Source organism: Manis javanica, chromosome 5 (genome assembly GCF_040802235.1).
Source record: "Manis javanica isolate MJ-LG chromosome 5, MJ_LKY, whole genome shotgun sequence".
Lineage (NCBI taxonomy): Eukaryota > Metazoa > Chordata > Mammalia > Pholidota > Manidae > Manis > Manis javanica.
This window is the reverse complement of record NC_133160.1, coordinates 135,014,601-135,035,811: the sequence shown is the minus strand read 5'-3', so window position 1 is coordinate 135,035,811 and position 21,211 is coordinate 135,014,601. Positions and strand designations below refer to the sequence as shown.

The following is a 21,211-nucleotide window of genomic DNA, read 5'->3' as shown; positions in this document are numbered from 1 at the left end:
AGTATGATAATAAGCCTTTGTTTCTCATACCCAATTTTTGAAAAATTTTCACTGAGTCTAAAAGTGTTGCTCCAGTAGCTTTGTTTCTGATTCACATTGTAACTTTACTGGTCTGTTTACTTCCTCATAGCTTTCCACAAAATGATTAAAAGTTTACTCTGCGTCTTCATGATGCCACTCTTGCAGTGCTAATTAATTGAGCAAATTTGGCCTACAATAAGAGCTGAGCTATCTAGCATTATACTAATTACACAGTTGCATGATGACTGATTTCCCTAATGATAGCCGGGAGAAGTTCCTGAAGTATAGCCTTTATGTTTATAAATGTTTTATAGTACTTTAGTTATTTACTTAAAAAATGGTATCACCTCATCAATACATTTCTTTAGCTGCTCAAGTATTTATCCACCTCAGCACTATTGTCATTTTGGGCTGGGTTATTCTTTGTCATGTAGAGCTCTCCTGTGTATCATAAAATGTTTTAAAGCCTCTCTGGTGTCTGCCTGCTGAACACCAGTAGCCCTCATTCCCCCAGATGTAGTAACCAAAAGTGTGTATGTGCATTGCCAAATGTTTGCTGGGTGACAAATTTAACCCTTGTTGAGAATCACTGAGCTAACCGATTGTATATGCAAGTGCTAAGGAGGTACAACGCAGTAGATACCTGTCCTGGCTATGGAGTCAGGAAGACCTAAATCCAAATCCCATCTCTATCCCCAACTAGCTGATTACAGTGGTCAAAATAATTAGTCTCTCTGGATCTTAGTCTCTTCAGCTGCAAAGTGGAGCAGTGGTAGTTCCTACATGACAGCATTATTTTTCAAATGAAAAGGGAATATGTAGTTATAAATGTTTATATAAAGGACCTAGCTGTGTGCTCAGTGAAAAGGAGGTACTTAGTAAATGTTAAATCTATACATCTATACCATACAACTTTACCTTCCACTAGGAATATTTCATGTGTTTTCATACATTTGTTCACTATTGAATCAATAAATATTAATTAAACTATAAAACATGGACTCATTGAAATCAGAGGACATTAACCATGTAGAATGTTAAGGAATCATACATGCTAACATATAAGGCTCTATTTAGAAACAGTATAACAAGAGGACTCAGAGCAGTGGCTATGCAGTTTATAGAACTGGACATGTATCACTTTTGTGAGATAGGGAAAATTACTTAATTTTGATTTCTTTATTTCTAACATGGAGGTATCAATAGTGTCTACCTCAGAGGGTTGTTATAGGGATTAAAGGAGACAAATGCCTGGCACATAGTACCATTCAGTGGAGAAGCTATAAAGGCCCAGTGAATGAGAGCTGGTACAGTTACAGAGGTCATTACTGAGGAACTGACATTTGAAGTAAGCCTTTACAGATGTTCAGGATTTACGTATGTAGAAAGAAAGAGAATGGATATTCTGAGCGAGGGCACAAGTGAGAATAGAGAACTTCTGAATGTTTGGGGCACAATAAGTAGATGGGCTTTTTGAAGTTCCAAGGTCATACAGGGAAATATTCTGTATTATTTAGGCAGAGAATATAATGAAGCTTGCAGAACTGCAGAACTGGAAAGGATCTTGAAGTCATGGAATCTAAATTGTTTATTCCCCAATAAGAAAACAGGCCCAGAAAGAGAAAGTGATTCACTGGAAGCCCCTTGGTCATTGGAAGAGTGGGGTCAAGAACTCAGGATCTCCACATTGCTTCCTGGCCTCTCCTCCTTAAAAAATACAGACAAAACTATTCAAATAAACAGGGTATGCAAATATTCTTCATTTTATAAATTACCTTGCCAAAAGCCACACTTTATTCAGTAGCTAGACTTAGTCTGAACATGGACAACTAGCAATTCAAAAAGCATTTAACCGATTGTCTACTCTGTTTTCCTGATGCTGGGCATCATGATAAACAAGACAGACAAGGTCCCTGCTCTCACAGAGCTTCTATTGGAGAAAATAGACAACAAATAAATTAATTTTCAATTCAAGAAAAATATTAAATAATGAGAATTGCTTTGCAGAGAGTTAAAATGGGGTGATATGATATAGAATGATTGGCAGGCTACTTTGGATTGGATAGTCAGGCAAAGCCTCTCTAGGGGTTACAACTTAGATCTGAATAAAATAAATTTGAAGTTCAGAGGCAAAAGAAGCATCTAGTATGGAGGCCCTCAAGCTGAATGAGCTTGGCAATTTTCAAAGTAAAGGAAGAAGACTAGTGAGGCTGGATTTTAGTGGAAGTGTGGAAGGCGGAGGGACAAGAAAATGAACAGGTCAGCAGAGGTCATATCAGTTGACTTATGGAAGCCAAGATAGGAGTTTTATTCTAGGTGACTTGTGAAGCCACTGGACAGTTCTGTGCAGGGAGTGATCTGATCTGCTTTATGGTTTAGGAAGATCACTCTAGCTACTGTTTGAGGAATGGAGTGCAGAGAGGCAAGGAGACCAATCAGTCTTTTGCACTGGTCCAGTTGAGAGATGATGGTGGCTTGGACTGAGGTAATGGGGATGGAGAGAAGTAGAAATACTTGGGATATATTTTGGTTAAATAATGGACAGCTTTTGCTGATGCTTTGAATATCATGCCTGGGGAAGAAGAGAAGAATCAAGGAGAATCCTAGATTTTTGTTATAAATAACTAGGTAGATGATTAGGTGCCATTTACAAAGATGGGGAAGATCAGAGAAAGAGTAAGTTTGAAGAGGAAGAGAGGAAAAGTTCTACTTTGACCATGTCAAATTTAAGATATGTAGTGTTTATTTGTTCAGCAAGTATTTATTAAGTATCGATCAACTACTGCTTTGGGCTCTAGCAACAAAACAGTTGAAATTCTCTGACCTTTTGGAGTTTATATTCTACTGGGTGATTAGAAAAATAAAAGCAAATAAGATATTTAGTGTGCAGCTGGTGGTGAGTGCTGGCATAGGGTTTATAATAGAATGATTAGAGCTGGGACATCCTCACTGACAAGGGGATGTGATAAGAGACTTGAGGTATGAGGGTGCAAGCCATGCGGTCATCTGCTTAAAGAGCCTCCTAGACATCCAGCTGGAGCTATCAAGGGGAGAGCTGGGTGTCTGAGTCTGGATTCCAGTTAGAGGTCAGAGTTGAAGGTATAATTTTAGAGGTCATGTACACAGAGATGCTACTTCCAAGATGACACAAAATGAAAGCATCAAGGAAGAGTAGATAGGTGGAGAAGGAAAAGACCTCCGGCAGCCACCCAGTATTTGAGGGCTGAGGAGAAGACAGCAGGAGAAACTAAGAAGAATGGCCATTGAAATAGGAGGAAAAACAGGTACACATGGTATTAAAAGAGCCATCTCAAGGAGAGAATGGTCAACTGTGTAGGATATTGCTAAGAGTTCAATTAAGACACAGATGGATGCGATCATTGGCTTTGGTAATGTGGAACTCAGTGGCAACCTTGACAAGAGCAGTTTCAGTGAAGAGACAAGGACAGAAAGCCATGAGTTCAGTTGAGGAGGGGTTGGTGTAAGTGACAGAAGGGAGAATTGTGAGGGTGAAGTCCATGAGAAGGCCAGAGGGACAGGAGGTAGGGTACCAGTGGAGGGCCTGTGTGACTTTCTCCATAGTTGCAGAGGGAAGAGAGAGAGTTTGAATACAGATGCAGATAGGTTGGTGGACTTGATGATGGGAAAAGAAGGTAGTTCCTGTCAGATAGGTTGGTGGACTTGATGATGGGAAAAGAAGGTAGTTCCTGTCTGATTGCTTTTACTTTTGTCATTGAGGTAAGTTCATTAAGGGTTTGGGGGGAGGGGAGTTTGGCAGCCAGTTCAAAAAGGGAGAAGATGGTGTGAAATAGCTATTTAAAGAAATGTGTGACATATTCACCTTGCAAGTGGTTCTTCTTAAGCAATGACCCAGTGTGCTTTTTGTCCCTCAGCCAAGAGGTTAGAGTCCTATCAGGAAGCATCCTCTGAAGATGAAGATTTTGCAGGTGCTCCCAGCGGCTCCCTCAGCAATATGGCAAAACTGAAGGCCCCCAGCTGCAGGGCAGTTCATAATGGGCCTTTGGGAAGTAAATCCCCAACTCATCTTGCTGGGAGCTGTTTTACTCTAGGAAGTGGAGAAGGAGCCAGTGAAGTGCCTCACTCCAGGCAGGCTGCGTTCAGTAGCCCCATTGTAAGTATGAATGCGTGACTTGAATCTTGCACGTCCAAAATGAATAGTGAAAGAACACCCTCATAGTTTCGACAGAGCCAAACACTGTTGTCTTCCCTCTCTGAGAAGAGACTAGGTAATTGCAGTTCATGTGATTGCCTCACATAATTCAAATTATAAACAAATAATATCATAATATCCAAATTTGGGGGATAATTCAATGCTGAAAGATAGTATATAATTCCTGAAAAAACAGTTATTTCTGATCAAGGCCAGTCATTTCTGGGCCTGAAGAAGGTTGCCTTGGTTTAAGGATCATGACTCTCTCCCAGAACCAGCAAAGCTTACGAGAATTATTTAATAGACAGGTAAGTATGTGTAAATTATAGAGAAATGCAAAAGCCTTTAGGTACCTTCTAAGACCTTTTTCTATTTCTGTAGTCTTCCCCTAGATCCCACCAAACCTATGTTTTCTACCCCATTTCTAGTCTTCAGAATGACATTTGCTAATATATCCATTTCAGAGATTATTTGGATGTTTACTGAGTCCCAAGGGGAAGTTCTGGGGACACTTCTAGTCACACTTATTGACAAACTCATTTTGCTGCAGAAAAATACAGATGGAAGATGGGAAAAAGGAAAGATACATGTATGAATAGAGATCAAAAGTTTTGCTGTACTTAAAATGACTTCTATAAAATTTCAACTGTCTTTTCTTTCTTCCACAATTCATTAACTCTGTGTTTTACCAAGATGAGGATTCCCCAGCCATGGAACTGGTAAATGGTTGTGATTATAAAATAGGTGACATAACAGAACAAATCATCTTTGGGGACCTTTGTGTTTCTATATTGAATTTATTGTATGATTTTCATAAGAAAGACGTGATCTGAGTAGACCCCAGTGGTCTCATTTGTCCTAGAAAGGCCTGGAGGGGAATCTCCTGGCACTTTTTCTAAGTTGCCAACAAAAATCAGCAACAAAAGTGATCATTTCAGTACAATTCATTCATTTCCATGGCACTAGTGATATAAAACTTGTCATGTTGTATCTTTGTCATATGTCAGGTTATTCCAAACATCCAGACTTATTTTCTCCAGTTTTGGGGGGATAAAAGATACATATTTTCTTCTTTTTTATCTTTTCATCTATTGCTCTGCTGATCTTTTACACTTCCCACCCACCTGAAGTTAACCACATACTGACTCATGCTTCCATGGATGTGGTATGGTACCGGCAACCTGGTGGGACAGGACCTCGCTCTTGGTTTCCTGAGCCAGCCCCACTCTTTTTTTGGAGCAAATGATTGTTTGTTCATAATCATAACCATTTCCCCTGTTAAAATCTATTTTCCCCTCACAACCTACCTCTGTTTACCAAATCTGATGACATATTTATTTCTTTAAAAGCTACCTGAAATATACTCTCTTCTGAAGACTTCCCAGACCCTCTCTCCTCTCAGCTCTGAGTCCTGTGTACACATTTCCTCCCTCCCTTGGTCCTTGTTACATTGGCCTTATTTCTGCGTCTGACATACACCATTTGCTCCTTAAGAGCAAGGGCTTACTCATCTTGAATCCTCAACACTTAACTCAGGGTCTCACATGTCCTTTCTCAATAGAGCATTTCTGAAGGTTGCTTAATGAAGCTGCTTAGTAAGCTCTGTCTTCCTGTTCAGTCCATTTGTTTTTCCCTTGTCCTACACTCTGAGGCCCTGTGTCATTCTGATTACATAGGTGCTCTGGGGTGGTTGGTTTGTGTTTTCAATACCACACCCTTATATATAGGATAAAGAAGTCTTCCTTGAAATGTGAGATCATCTCTCACTCTTGCTCTGGATGAGTTGATTTTATCCTTTCTGGAGACTAAAGTTATTTTGAGGAAGCTATAGATCCTTGACCTCAAAAATTGGCAGTTGTAAAAATTTTGCACATGATTCCAAAAGCCCATCTGTGGGGCCCAGGTTAACACCAGCTTGAGAGCACACTGAGCTGTGATGTCTCAAAGTGGGAGTTTCTAAGATAGCACCTTTCATGGGACGCAAGTTGAGAGCCAGAGAGTGAAGGTCCCAGGCAGCATGCTGGCAGGCACGCCAGCCTTTGGGAGCTAGAATGTCACTGAGATCCATCAGTCCTGGGTTCATATTACCTGTGTTAGAGATTGGCTTACTTTGTAAGCCAATGTTCTCATGCTTCTTTAATTCTCTAGATGTTTTTGTTCAACAAGTATACTATCCATTCTACCTGGATTGCTGTTCTCTGAGGTCTTTGTATGGCTGTCTTGTTCCTGTCATCGAGGTCTCAGCTCAGATACCACCTCCTCGGTAGACCTTCCCTACCACCCAATCCAAAGCTCTTTCCATCCCCCACCCCATCTCTCTTTGTGTCAATGTAGAAGCAACTTATTTATTTCTTTATAGGTTAGTGTTCTGGATCTGCTGTCTCCTCAGCTAGAATGTGAGTTCCATGCAAGCCAGGGTCCTGTTTGTCCTATGCAGCCCACTTTCCTTGAGGAGTGCCTGACATTAAAGATCAATAATACAGATTTATGGGATGAATGAGTAACTGACAGATTAATGGAAGATAATGACACAATACTAGACACTGGGATATAAAATGAACAAGACATGCCCCCATTCTTTAATTTTGTTCTAGGCAGACATATAAATAAATAAATTATAATCCTATATTAAAGATGCAGTAATAGTAGTTCATCCAAAGTATAGTGAGGGCACAAAGAAGGGAGCGGTCAACTCTAAAGGGGTGAGGAGGGATCAAGAAAGGATGCACAGAAGAGGTAAAATTCGAGTTAGGAATACTAATGAGTAGGATTTTCCAGAGTATAAAAAGAAGGAAAAGTGTTTAGGGCAGACGGCATATGGGATGCGCAAAGGCTCAGAACCAAAGGACTGTGGAGGAGGAATGGACCATGTGTGGTTATTGGCTTTTGTCTCTTTCCTTCAGAACTGTGGTATTTAGGAATCTGAGGGAGCCAGAAGAGACATTTGTGTCCATACTTAAGCCAGAGGTGTAGAGGTGGACTGCTGAGCCCCTAAAACAAGTAGGGTGGCAGTGGAACTGAAATAAAAACCATGGGTACAGGTGGAACTAGGGAAGGAGCAGGGAACAGTGTTAGGACCACTTGGTCAGCTTTATCTCCCTCGAGTGTCTTTAACCATTACTAAACCGTGGACACTTCAGGTTTGGCATAAACAATTAAAGAGGTTTCCTGTCATTCTCAGTTTTAAAACAGACTTAACATTCAGTATATATTAATGCCATCCAAAAACTTTAGTGAACACTGTTAGCAAAGAAGAGCTATGGCCAGTGTTTGGTTATTTCATTTGGATTTAAATAGGGAGAAGATAAAAAAAGGAACTTGAAAGTGAAATCTGCAACCTGGCAGGGAGGTATAACAGGACTCATGGGGGAAACCTAAAATTTGAAATAGTTGTCATATAACATTAGATCAAAGATGCTAGGCTCCCCACCATGAAACGGGTAAGGCTTTGTTTAATTATGGGAAGCTATCCATATTGTGCTCTGTGTATTATTTAATTAGGAGTATAAACTTTCTCTGCATTAAAAAGATCTATTTGAGGCCAAGTGGAAGAGGTTTATGGACTTGTTTCTAAAGAGTGGCATCTTTTTATTCTCATCCATTCCCTTCTTTATAGAATATAAAATCAGCAAGTGTTTGATCATGGTGAACAACAGTTAACTTGAATTGCTTGTCTGTGTGCCAGGTACTGAGTCAGGGATCCAAAGATGGATAAGATATGTCCTTCCTTTAAAGGAACTTACAGACTCTGTGGGGAGAGATGTACATGTGTGTGGGATGGTGGTATGGGCCTGGTTCTCAGGGTAATAAACATTCAGGGAAGTCAGAAGCTGTCCTTCAGAGAAAAAAAGAGCAAAAGTCAGCTATGTAATTGAGGAATCTCACTGAGGAAGGTCTCAGTGAGGAAGATTCTTAAAAAAATGCATATGGATACAGTCATATTAATAAGAATTGCATGTGATATTTCTATACTTTCCCCTCAATTCACCAATAAATATTTTAGTACTAGGGATTAAGTTATTTTAGAGAGACCAGCCAAAGTGGAGGAATGCTCCATGCCTTCACTTTGATAGAGAGCTTTCCTTCAGTCTTTGTCTTGGCTCTTTTATATATTATGATGGTCCTGAGTTTTTGGACTTTCTCACATTTATTTATAGGACGGTTTGTCCTCTGGCCAGCTCTACTCTCCCTTGTGTTCTCGTTGCTGTGGCATAGGCTCTCAGTCATGCAATATCCAAACTCCCAAACAATGTATTAGATTGACTTACGTCAACAGCGTCTACCACAGACATGGAAGGTATGAACCGTTCATTAGTCTTAGATTAACTTAGAAATCCAGGAGAATTCTTATGTTCTGAAGCCAGGTATCAGTCAATGAGGAGATCACTGATATAACAAAATCACTATTAGCTTCCGAGGTTTCTAATTCAATCCTAAATGTGTTCAGTGGAACAAATGTCTCTAAAAAATAAAATTTGAGAAGACTTTACATACTATCCTCTTCTTGGAGATTCCCAGCACCCACTAAACTCCCTAAGAAGTACTACAATAAGGAAACCGGTTTAATTTAAACATTTCTTAAACTTATTTCAGTATGGAACTCTTTGTTTTCTTGCTTAATAGTTATTAACATTCTGAGATGGATGCCCCTGAAAATATTGCTCCAGCCCAGGGAGTGTCACAAGCACTAGATGGCGGTAGGATCACAGGCCTTGATAAATGCCGGACAACAAATTCCCCAAGCCTCCCTCGGCTGACTCAAGCCCTGCGGAAAGGGTCTAAGGCCCAGCACTGGCTCAGTGTTACCATGAGTGTGAGTCTCATGAAGGTACATGGCTGACTCATTAATGAACAGCCATCAGATTTCGTGTGCCTGTGAACTCCATCAAACTGCTTGCCAAGTCAAATTTCACAGGACGGTAGATACTAATGTATTTAGGTAGAAATTTAAGAATGCTTGTGACAGCAGATAACATGGACCTTTAAAACCCATTGTGGGCCTGGTAACCTGCCTGAAGGTATGTCATTCTAGAAGGAAAAAGAACATTGAATCTTTTGGGTTCCTGGTGTACCTATCTCATCTCATCTTGCTCATCATCTCACTTACTTTATATACCCACCCTGGGAGGTACATGGTATTTTTCCCATTATCCAGAAGTGGAAAGTGAAGCTCAGAGGGTTAAGTAAGCTGCTTGAGGCCACTGGCTAGTCTGCAGTGTGTCTAGGACTTGAATGCAAACCCATATGATCTACAGCCTGTGTTCTGTTCTTATTAGGCCTGTGCTACTTCTCACCAAACCCATAAGCATAAATGAGAAGCCACAGTCTTCCAAGTAGAATATCACACATCTGCATATTTTACTCTTTACTCTGAATTACCTCTCCTGGCTTTCCTGCAGTCAGTACGTTTTGCCAGCCAACTAAATCCATGGCTTCTCTAGGATACAGTGGCACTTCTGTGAAAACTTGATTCAGGACAGATGGTAGTTCTTTTGACTCATGGAAAACTTCTAAAGTAGTTGACCATGTTAACAGATTACAAACAGATATCTACAACAACTTCTTTTCTTAAAACTGATGCTCCTAAGTGTGAGAAGCACTGTCACACAAAATGAAGTATTTTTTTTCAATAACAACTTCTGAGAGCCAGTTTGTACTAAGCATCTTTAAGAGGGCACAGGACATAGTATCAAATATATTTGATTATCAGAAATGTTTTGGAGGAATGCTTATTATTGTTTCATAGAATATTACTAGGAAATGCTTCATAGTAGTTAGCCTGCTCACAGTAATTTTTATCTTGGAGAGTTAATTTTTTTTTTCCACAGTGGTAGTGATATGAGCTGTAAAATATTTTGTAAAAATAACACAGTATGATTAATGCCCTTACTTTAAAAAGGGTTGATACTCTTCAGTTCCTGTTGGCTGAATCAATGCCCAAGCTAGAATCCTAGACACAATAAAATATAGCTCTGGCATTGTGTATTCCAGAAGAAAGACTTATTTACTTAGATTATAGTGAAAGGTATTGTTCCTACTTCCTATGCAGTTTAAGTTAATAGTCAAGATAGTCTCCATTAACAATTTTTTCCATTTATTTTTTGTTCATTGTTTTCCTATTCTCACTTCTCATGTAACCATATACATTAAATATTATTTTAGAGGAATGAAGTTCACTATCTTATGCTTCATAGATTCTGATTAAAATAGCTACTTCTCATGTGGATAAGAAAACCTCTCATTTTTAGATAATTACTGTAACAACACTTTGTCTTATTGGATCTTCAGGAAACAGATGTGGTACCAGACACCAGGCTTTTGGACAAATTTAGTCAGATTACACCTCAGTTTTTTACCCCATTGGATGAGACTATTCCAAGTCTGCCACTGGAAACTTTGTACATTGTCGACTTCTTTATTGCATTGGCAATTTGCAACACAGTAGTGGTTTCTGCTCCAAACCAACCGCGACAAAAGGTAAGGTCTCTAATGCAAAGGTCACCTTCCAGAAGAGAGCTTTGGATTCAATATACTGTGGTCCTGTTGTATGGATGAGGAGGAGGATGACAGCAGCTAACCTTTATCCATCACTTAATCTGTTTTCTGCATTACGATGTTCTAAGTGATTTACTGGTATTAACATGTTAAATCCCACAAACCCATGAGTTAGATACTATTCCTCCTACTGTTGAGGTTAAGTACCTAGCCCAGGGTCACATGACTGATTTGTCGAGGAGGTGGGATTTGAACCCAGAAAGTATGGCTCAGTGCTACGATACTATTTTGTCTCTAGGAGGATACCTGATGAGGGCAGTTCTTATGGAAGGTGACTTTGTTCATTTTCCTTCAGTTTCCTTACCAAACTGAAGCTTTGAGACTTCTGAAACTTCTAACATCAGATGCACTACCTCAAGCAAAATATAAAGTATTGGGTTCATTACCATGTTTAATGATATACCTTTTTCATGTACCAGTTGGGGTAATTTTAACTCAATCCATTTAAAATCCAGTACATTTATAACATGCCAAGGTTCTGAAGTGCCCACAAAAATGGATTTTTAAAGTCTATTTGTAGCTTAGAATTCATGGAAAATTCATTTTCAATTAAAAAGACAAACTTGTTTTAGAGGCTGGTGATTCACCATTTGCTATGCTGTGTTCCCCGTGTGTAACCATCTCCTCTTTTGCATACATCCACTTAAAATTCCATTTGCAGTACAATCCAATTAAATTTAAATTTTTCATCAGATCATTTTCTTATGGCAACTTCAGAGGTGGTCAACTTTAACATAAAAATAACCTACTTCCAATTAAGCTTTCATTTGATTAGAGACTGTATTTTTATAAGATTCTGACTTGAGTGTTGCTCTTTAAAAAGTGATTATATAAGTAGAGAATAAATCACTGGATATTCTTTTCCTCCCCATATGATCATTTTTCTCATACATCCATTTCCAAAGTAGGCATCTTTTGGTATTTTTTTGTTTAAGAAATACCATTGCTTTATCCCCCAAAATATAATATTCTATGGTCTGAAAGAAAATTCTCTGTAGGCATATAAGAGCCTTAGCTATATGATTTTTCAAGGTAGTGATAGAAAGGCAGTGTCCGAAGAGCCAATCAGAATCCACATGGAATACAGAAACTTCAACTGTGATTGAGTTTCACTCTTCATTTCTGAGTTGCTAATAAGTTTGAAAATTGGTCAGCATGAGTCCCTCAACCTATCACAAAATTAATAATGTTTAGGAGAAAACAATTTAATTCTTTGGGCACTTCTGAATGAGAAAATTTTATGATCCAATTATCTTCATGATTAATAATAAATCCTAAGTTTAATCACCGATAAAAATAGAGCAAGGAAGAAAAATCAGGCTACAAAGAAAGAGTTCTATAAAAATAGAAATTCAAATTCATATTATGATGTTATAATTATTCTCCCATAAGCTACTTTGGTTACTAGCCTTTTTAAAAAAAAAAAATAATCAAGTAACAGCTTTTCATAGACTCTGGAAAATAGAAGGAAAAAAAGACACTTTGTTAACCTTTTGATTTACTTTCTTCCAATGTTTTCCATTTGCACTTACACTGTTCAAACTATTTTTATAGCTTTTCCAATATTGCCCCATAGTTTTTTAAACTTTATTTTTCAATACTGTACATTCAAGAAGGTTTTTTATGTTATTATTGAATACTTAATTTGCATATAATTTTAAATTGTTATTGCTAGGATCTACTTATATTTTAAGTTATTTCATTATGAAAAATTGCTGAAAGTATGTCTACTGCTAGCAATATTAACAATTTATGTCTATCAGTTGTCAGATTTCTTCCTGAATGGTTATAGAAATGTATAAAGCCATCAACAGTAACATATGTTTTTCCTCATAGCTTCTTTTTTATTTTTATTAATGTTTTCCATGTCAATTTTCAGTATGAAGCCAGCTGCTAGCTATTTAAGTACTGGTAACTCTTCTCGTATCTATTTTTTTCCCAATTTGACTTCAAAGTTGTTATAAATTGCTTTTGACTGCGTTACTGAGACCTTCCTAAATTATCTTTCTTAGATTGGACTCTCTTCACTGAGTGGAATGCCCATTAAGTCCTTGGAAGAGATTAAAAACCTCTTCCAGAGATTGTCTGTGCGGAGATCAAGCTCACCGTCTCTTGCCAGTGGGAAGGAGCCATCTTCTGGGGTCCCAAACCCCTTTGTGAGCAGACTCTCTCTCTTCAGTCGAATGAAACCTGTTTCACCTGTGGAGGAAGAGGTCTCCCAGATGAGAGTGAGCCCCCAGGCCTCTAGTAACTCAGCTTGCCCTACAGAAGTGAAGATACAAACTAGTGATGCAGGTGTCACAAATGGCAAGGCGGAATCCCTCCCTGGACAGCCCTTAGCCTCCAACCTGTGTTACGAGGCCGAGAGCCCAGACGAAGCAGCCCTAGTGTATGCCGCCAGGGCTTACCGGTGCACTTTGCAGTCCCGGACACCAGAGCAGGTCATTGTGGACTTTGCTGCTTTGGGACCATTAACGTTTCAACTCCTACATATCCTGCCCTTTGACTCAGTAAGAAAAAGAATGTCTGTTGTGGTGCGGCACCCCCTTTCCAACCAAGTTGTGGTGTATACAAAGGGGGCTGATTCTGTGATCATGGAGCTGCTCTCCGTGGCTTCCCCAGGTGGGTTCACTCAGACACAGAGGGTAGTGATGTGAAGGCCCCAGAGACTAAAAGGCTACTCTCAAGGGCTTTATAAAAGCAAACAAGTGAATATTTGGGGGTCAGTCACACTTGGTGAAGTAGGAGAAGCTTCCTAGGATTTGGTGAGAAAGCACATTAGTTTTGGAGCTGAACAACTTAGGTTCAAATCTGGCCTCTGTCATTTGCTATGTCTTGATAAAGTTACTTAACTATTCTGTGCCTAAGTCGTCAATAAATAGGGATTACAGTGCCTCTTTTATAAGTTCCTGAGAGGCTTAATAACACGATATGCAAACCATGTAGACCTTGCCCAGTGCTTAGCAAATGGTAAGAAGTATGCAGTGAAGGGCAGGCAGCTGACATTATAGTTACTGTTTCTGCTGTTCTCAATGGTGTGGGAACAGTGTTTGTGTTAAGTTCTTGGTATTCTGCTCCCCAGACAGAGAGGTACAAAGGAAAGGTTTATTCTGGGGTCCCTTTTATAAGTGCACATTTGAGATTCAAAACTACAAGGCCTTTTGTTTGCTGTGAGTGAAGCTATCATTCTTTTTAAAAATATGCCGATAATTGGGCAGTCTGGTGGGAATACTTGTGTTTTGTTAATTATTTCAGATGGAGCAAGTCTGGGAAACCAGGAGACGATGATAAGGGGGAGAACCCAGAAGCACCTGGATGAGTATGCCGAGCGCGGCCTGCGCACTCTGTGCATAGCAAAGAGGGTGAGGCCGCTCAGCACCCCCGTCGTCTCTAGTCTTCCTCTCATGTGGCCACTGCTTAGTGGAAACTGGCATGTATCAAACCCTGATCCAGGTATTGGGGAGTCCTTGGATCATGGGGTCTCTTCACAGCTTCTTTATTCCATATGCTGGTTCTCAAAGCATTTTGCCAGATGTGTGCCTAAAAGTTATACTCTCTGAGTTCTCAGATGTTTTCATCTATCTGTGAGGGCTTTAGTATGTTGAATACAGTTTGGCTGGGAATAAAAATCCCTCCCACCTAGTTTCTTTCCCCGGAGTGCTTTGTAAATAACACTCCTCTGACTTATAGCATTAAAATGTGCTTTGGAAAGAATGAGACCAGAGACTGGCCTTAATTTTTCCCTTATAAATTCTAGGTGATTTTTTCCTTAAATGTTCATGAGTCTTTATCTGCAAATCCAGGTAAATTTACTAAATACTACCTCAGTATTGATTGATTCTCTATTGAGAATAACTGTAGGATGTAGTGTATCTTTTCTAAATAAAAATTTAAGTAGTAAGAAAGGGCAGAGTTCTAAGAAGTTATTTGAGGGGCATTCTTACCAGAACTGCCCCACGTGTCATGGGAGATACAGAGATAGAGCCCTTTAAGAGTGAATTGGTTAAGTTTTTGAGTCACTTGGCTCATGCGGTGTGGCTTGGATATTGACTGCGTCAAGCTGCTCAGCTGCAGTGAGGCTATGCAAGCACCTTGTAATGCCCTCCCTCTGGATAAGCCGACTACCCTGGTCCCATCCCTATAACCACACATACCCAACTGCATACCTGAACAGCGTGCTTCCAGTGAGAACTTCTTTCAGTGAGAACTCGACTACCCATTGTATTTCAGAGTAGAACAGAGGGCAGAAGATGAAAGATGTCTGCTTAGAGTAGACACAGAGTCTAGTAAGGGCTAGTTCAAGAGAAGGATGTGCTTATTGGGGAGAGAAGGGAGTTAGCTGTAAAGCATAGCAGAGACTTTGATGAATACGGGAGGTCAAGAAACATAACCAGCCTGCATAAGGGAACTACTGGCGGAGAACCAGGGGAGCTGCCTCCTTCCTCTTCTCCATGTCTGCCCCAACCCCTGCTAGCTTTTTCTCCCTGCCTTGTCCTGAAGTTAATTTTTGCTCTGTTAGAAGACAGAGTATCGATTTTCCCTCCTTCTTCTGAGCTCTAGCTAGTAGAAATGTCAAGGAGATACATATACATTAAAGTGCTGATACATATGATTCCTAAACTATAAGGTTCTTGGAAACCTCAATTGGACTTTGGCTAGAACCTCAGCCCAAAGTAGGGATCTCTCATTTCTTACCCAAATTCTAGTTGTTGGTAGCTGCCTTAGTGAGAGTGGCATCGACTGTAGAGTCTTGTGCACTTTATCAACCAGCTGGGTGGAGAATCAAAAGCCAGCCTCACACACAGTTGTAAGAATGTAGAGCTCAAGGCCAAAGCAAGACAAAAGCTTCTGCCTTTCAGTGGAGTGATCCAGCCTTTGATGAAAATGTAGCCCGATAGCTGTCACATTTCCCCCATATCAAACTACCTTGTTTGTGGGCAAGAATAAGTAGATAGAGAAGTTGCCTCACTCCATGTTGCTTTGTAAGAATTGAAATGTAGATTTTCCCTCTATGGTAACCTGAAGATAAAGGAATGGGTAATTGATTCCCTCTGCAGGATCCCACTTATTTTGTCTGGAGCTTCCCTGCTTCGCCCTTATGGCTCCCCCCTCTCTTTCTCTTTACAAATAACTAACCCACAAATAAACCATTAGAAGATACCAGATGTGCTGTTGGCTACGTAATACCTCAAACTGAATAATACTGACACCTCTTTCTCAACTGCATCATTACATTTAACTACCAAATGGAGACGTTTCCTAGCAGCATACTCCTTGGTTTAATTAAATAAATTGACCCATTTTTGTTACACACAGTGCCTAAAATTTCTAAGAGATACTGAGCCATAGGGTCCATCCATCACCAGTGTTACCCTAGTCTAATAGAGAGTTTGGGGAGCATGTGACCACGTGGCTTACAGATAAGGACAACCTGGCATAGATGTGCCCAGGGAGGGGAATACCTAAAACAAGTGGATGGCTTGGTCATTGTTAGGGGTCCATCCTGGCAGAATCCTGCAGGTTCATAAGGCTTGCCTCATGGCTCTTTCCCCTCCATAGGTCATGAGTGACACTGAATATACAGAGTGGCTAAGGAATCATTTTTTAGCTGAAACCAGCATTGACAACAGGGAAGATTTACTTCTTGAGTCTGCCATGAGGTTGGAGAACAAACTAACCTTACTTGGTAAGTAGACTACATTGTATTGTCTGAATGGAGAATTTTGAAAAAACACTGAATGTCTCTACAAATCATTCATTCACCAATGCCTTTTTCTTTGACTTTGATCTAATAGATGTTTGTGGTTCTCCCCATCCTCTCCAGTCTGATGGCTACCCAGTTTCCAATTCTTGCCATTCTGTTTTCCACTGTAATGAACTAGATTTCATGGTGGGATCAGGGTGGTCATCCTTAAGATCACTTAAAACCCCAACACTTAACATAAAGTACGAAGTCAAATAAATATCCTGGTTCAAGAGAAGAAAGCTAAAGCTTCTTGTCAGGCACTGGATAGGGTGCTTCATATGTGTTTTGTCCTTTTGAATCTGCATTAAAAGTTCTCTGTCTTATTTAGAGGAAACTTGGAGCACCAGTTAATGACTTTAAAAGTCTCATGCTAGTAACTGACAGAGCTAGGAAGAATCTCAGGTCTACCCAGCGCCAGAGCCCATGTTCTTTATTCTACCCCTGTAACTGGACTAATGAAATTTATTTCCCTCTCTTCTCCTACTTCCTGATTTCCACTAAAGGTTGTACAACTAGCATTTCTTATCTCAGATTGAACTGCATTTTAACATAATCTGGAATGTTTTGCAAAATACTGGTGCCTGCATCCTGTTCCCAGGGATCCTGATTCATTTGGTTGGATGTGTGGTCTGAGCATTTGAATTTCTAAAAGCTCCCCAAGGAACTCTAAAAGGCAGCCAAGTTTGAGAACCACTGCCTCAGAGTCTGGAGATCTAGCTTCTAACACACAAAGAGACCAACCTCTGAGTTCCATTCTTCTGATTTGGAGAAAAACAATAGTCTCAGTTAGTATCTCCCCCATAGAGTACCAATGCCTACTCCTAAGTCATTTCTCTTACCGTGAGTAGTGTGGGCCCACACTTCCTTCTCTGAAGTTCCAAACTCAAAGCTGCTTTGTGGCTTTAGTGCCAAAACTCATTTGGCAATCAAATCAGGCCTGATTTGATAAGACTGTTTATGCCTTTGTTATCCTAAATAGTGTGAACTTTTATAAGTTTTGCTGCAGAAAAATTAATATGATTGATTACCAAATATTACAAAATATATATTACCTTTTTAAAATCTGCAAAACTTGAATTCCAAAGCTTATCTAACCTCAGTTATTTTTGGAAAGGGATTATGGACTTATGAAAGCACTGAAAATTGATATTAAGTCTTACTGGCTAGAACATACTTTACCCTTGAGACTATCATAGAATTACAGAATTGTAGAGCCAGATTACATAAGTAACTGAAACAAACCCCCTCAATTTACGGAAAAGAAAGCTAGCCAAAAAGACAACAAATAAACTTGCTAAACTCATTGATTCCTAAGGCTTCCTTCCCAAAATGTTACTTTGTATGTGAGTTTTGTTTGAGTCTTCACACTTTCTTTGAATCCCTGGAAGCTACTGGAACAGTTTGTGTAGTTGAGGATTGGGTTGACATGGTTCAATTATAGCCTAGGTGAGCTTCAGCTGGCTTTGGTTTCTCACAAGCCCTGTTGAGCTTTGGTTATTTTATAGGTGCTACTGGCATCGAGGATCGTCTGCAGGAGGGAGTCCCTGAGTCTATAGAAGCCCTTCACGAAGCTGGTATCAAGATCTGGATGCTGACAGGGGACAAGCAGGAGACTGCTGTCAACATAGCTTATGCATGCAAACTGCTGGCGCCAGAGGACAAGCTCTTTATCCTCAATACCCAAAGTAAAGTATGTATAGTGACATTAAACCTCTTTTTGTTTTTTGCAAAGCTGCTGGAACATTTGCAATTTCATAAATGTAAGGAGAAAGAAAAGTGAATAACTGTTAGCTTCTTGATAATTATCTCTTTTACCCAGCAATCTGGGTTGTCCTTGGGAGGGTACCATAGTTCTTCTAAAGGCTTGGTAAAACATAATGATTAAGAGGAATCATTGCTGAATAAAGACATTAAAAGAAAATTGCCCTTTCTTTTTATTTGCTTTTCTTCCCTCCACATTGGATTACCAGGGATTTGACAAGATTTAGCCCATAGAGACAAAATATATAAGTTCTGAGACAGGAATGTATCTCCCTTTCAAACTGAGGGAAAGTGATGATTTCTATCAGAATCAGGCGAATAAATTAGTATTTTTAGGATAATTCTAAAAATAGACTCAGGATTATCATGCCCTCTATTGGTAATTCTTAGATAGTGCCCCCTGAGAATATTAAAATTTTGAAAACCCGTTTAAGAGAAGGGGAAAAAGATTTTTTTTTAAAGAAAAAGAATTTAAGAGGCTTAGAACCTGATTACTTTTTCCTGTCCTCCCACCCACCTCTATCCCACTATTCTAACACAAACATTCTAATCTGTTAAACAGGCATTTTATATATATTTTTTAAATTTCCTGATATAGTGATACTCTTTAAGATTTGTTTCATGTTGTTTAGCTTAAAAAACCTTCCTCCCTCCTTTCTCAGTAATAAAACTTAATGGGTGAGATCCATTCTGTCAAGCAACCTGCCTTGCAGAATCCTCTGGAGCTTCTCATCTGGACTGTACCTTGGGCCTTTGTAGGGTTAGTTTGCCGTATTTTCACAGTCAGCTTCAAGCAATACCCAACTGGATCGTACATTTTGAGGAAAGAGAGTTTTCCTTATTTGAACACAGAGCAGGTTCTCCCTGGCAGCTGGCAGCGACCTGGGGACCTGTGCCCCCTCCCAGTACCTGTAGGGGGTGGAGGAGGCTGCAGAGAAAATGCCTAGTCATCTTGATCACTCAGGTGCATGTGTCCTAAGGGTGATAAGACTCAGGTTCAAATGCTTGGCCTGCCAGGGACCAGGCTTTGGGGAGTTATCCTCTTGAGCCTTTTTCCCTACCTGTGATGTGAGAATAATGATTACTGCATAGGGTTGTTTGGGCATTAAATGAGAAAATAATTTGTTTAAATTGCCTGGCAGGTGAAAGGGAGTTCAACAAATACTAATAAGGAAAAGTGAATTACTGGTGTTTGATTTAGACTTTGACATTTTTGTGAGCAGTAAAGGTAATTAGGCTTGTGGAGTTTACTTATAAATATACAATCTGTGGTAAAAGACATTTAAAACTACAAATTGAAGAGGTATTCACTATGGACTTTTCTAAGTGTAAATGGTAAATTTGTTTTTGTTATCAAGAAGCTATTCCACCTGTGTGAGTTTTCCAAGTAACTAAACAGAACACAGTGAACATAATTTAGTTCCATGCATATAAAATGCCAGGCACATACTAGGGGATCAACCACTGTATTTATTTCTCTTTTACACTCTCCCTTCCTCAGGAGATGCTAAGAGTTAAAAAAAAGGAATTGAAGATCTTGGAGCCCAATTTGTCATTTAGTGAAGGAATTGTTCCTGTAAAATTCTCAGTGGGCCATGTGGCAATGAATATCTGGTTACTTCCATATGGCAGTACCTTAACTTTACAAATTACATCAGCTTTTATTCCTAAATTTACAAGTTGGGCTATAGTAAATGCAACCACTTACAAAACTGACACAGTCTCCATTTTCATAAAAAGCTTGTTTCTTTTTTGTTTTAATATAATCATATCCTGGATTATTTGCTGCACGGTGATACATAAAGGCCTTTCAAGATTTATCATTTAATTTTTTTGTTTTATTTTCATAATTTCATTTAAAATTATCTCCTGAAATGGTAACTCTTTATTTTCATGTTTATTAAATCTATAAAAGGCTTTTTCATACTTGATGTCATCTGACAATTATAGCAAGTAGATAGAGCAGATAAAATTATCCCCGTTTTATAGCCTAAGATTCCAAAAGGTTGTGATTTGTCTAAGTACCCGCAGCTGACTACTTGTCAGGCATGCTTTTTGTATTATATTATGTGTTAGATAAACTATCTATATCTATATCTAAATACAGTAGATTGCTGTTATTCATGAAGTTCTATAAAATTGCCATAAACATTGAATTAGTGAGTACTGAGCCGTTACCCTTGGGGGAAATACAGGATTAGGTTCCTGTCAGCTTCTGGTCAGTATATTTTTCACAACCAGTCAATACCTAACCCCATTTCATGTGTGTTTACGTTTAAAGACACCTTATTAATATATATATTGATTTCATTGACACTGAACTCATGACCGACTGCACTGTAGCACATGCCTGAGGGGAAGCATATGTAAGACGCATACTTGCTCCATAGGGCATATCCCAGCCTTCTTGAGTATGGAGACACGGGACAGAGGCACTTCAGCACTAGGCCATCTTAAACAGTGAAATCACCACCAAAAAGCACAAAAATGTGAAATGAAGATTCATGTGTTGAATCGAAAAGAAAATGAAAATAATAGTTACCTTCTCACATTCTGTGTGTCATGCATTATACTAGAAACTTTTCATATATTATTTCACTTCTTCCTCACAAAAATACTATGATGTTGATATTTGTATTTTTCAGATGAGAAAGTTGAGGTTCAGAGTTATGTAATTTGCCAAGTCAAGCAAGTAGGAAACAGCAGAGTAAGACCAAAGGGCTCTTGAGATGACTGCACAAAAAGAAATTCTATAGCTGTTTCTTGATTGTAGTTGGGAGGGAGATATCCTCCATCCTTTCGGCTGATTCCCATACACACATGGAAGTGCCTATGGGAGAGCTGTGAGAATAGCCAGTCATTCCCTACCTTGAGTTGCCTTGATACAGCAATTGCTAAAGAGTGACAAAGAGAAATTGAGCTGGATATGGCCAGCAAGGGAACCCCAAGGCTAACTG

General features: G+C 39.3%; 1 protein-coding gene across 4 annotated transcripts in view; it reads left to right on the top strand.

The window, feature by feature from the left end:
- The window catches only part of ATP10D (ATPase phospholipid transporting 10D (putative)), a 105,460-nt gene that overhangs the window by 59,008 nt on the left and 25,241 nt on the right, over positions 1–21,211 (top strand). For all 4 annotated transcript variants that reach the window (XM_073237661.1, XM_073237660.1, XM_036998610.2 and 1 more), the window contains 6 exons: positions 3,915–4,153; positions 10,481–10,669; positions 12,760–13,369; positions 14,003–14,109; positions 16,307–16,433; positions 17,999–18,183. In XM_073237661.1, coding sequence (XP_073093762.1) covers positions 3,915–4,153; positions 10,481–10,669; positions 12,760–13,369; positions 14,003–14,109; positions 16,307–16,433; positions 17,999–18,183 — 1,457 coding nt within the window. The remainder of the gene's footprint in view (positions 1–3,914; positions 4,154–10,480; positions 10,670–12,759; positions 13,370–14,002; positions 14,110–16,306; positions 16,434–17,998; positions 18,184–21,211) is intronic.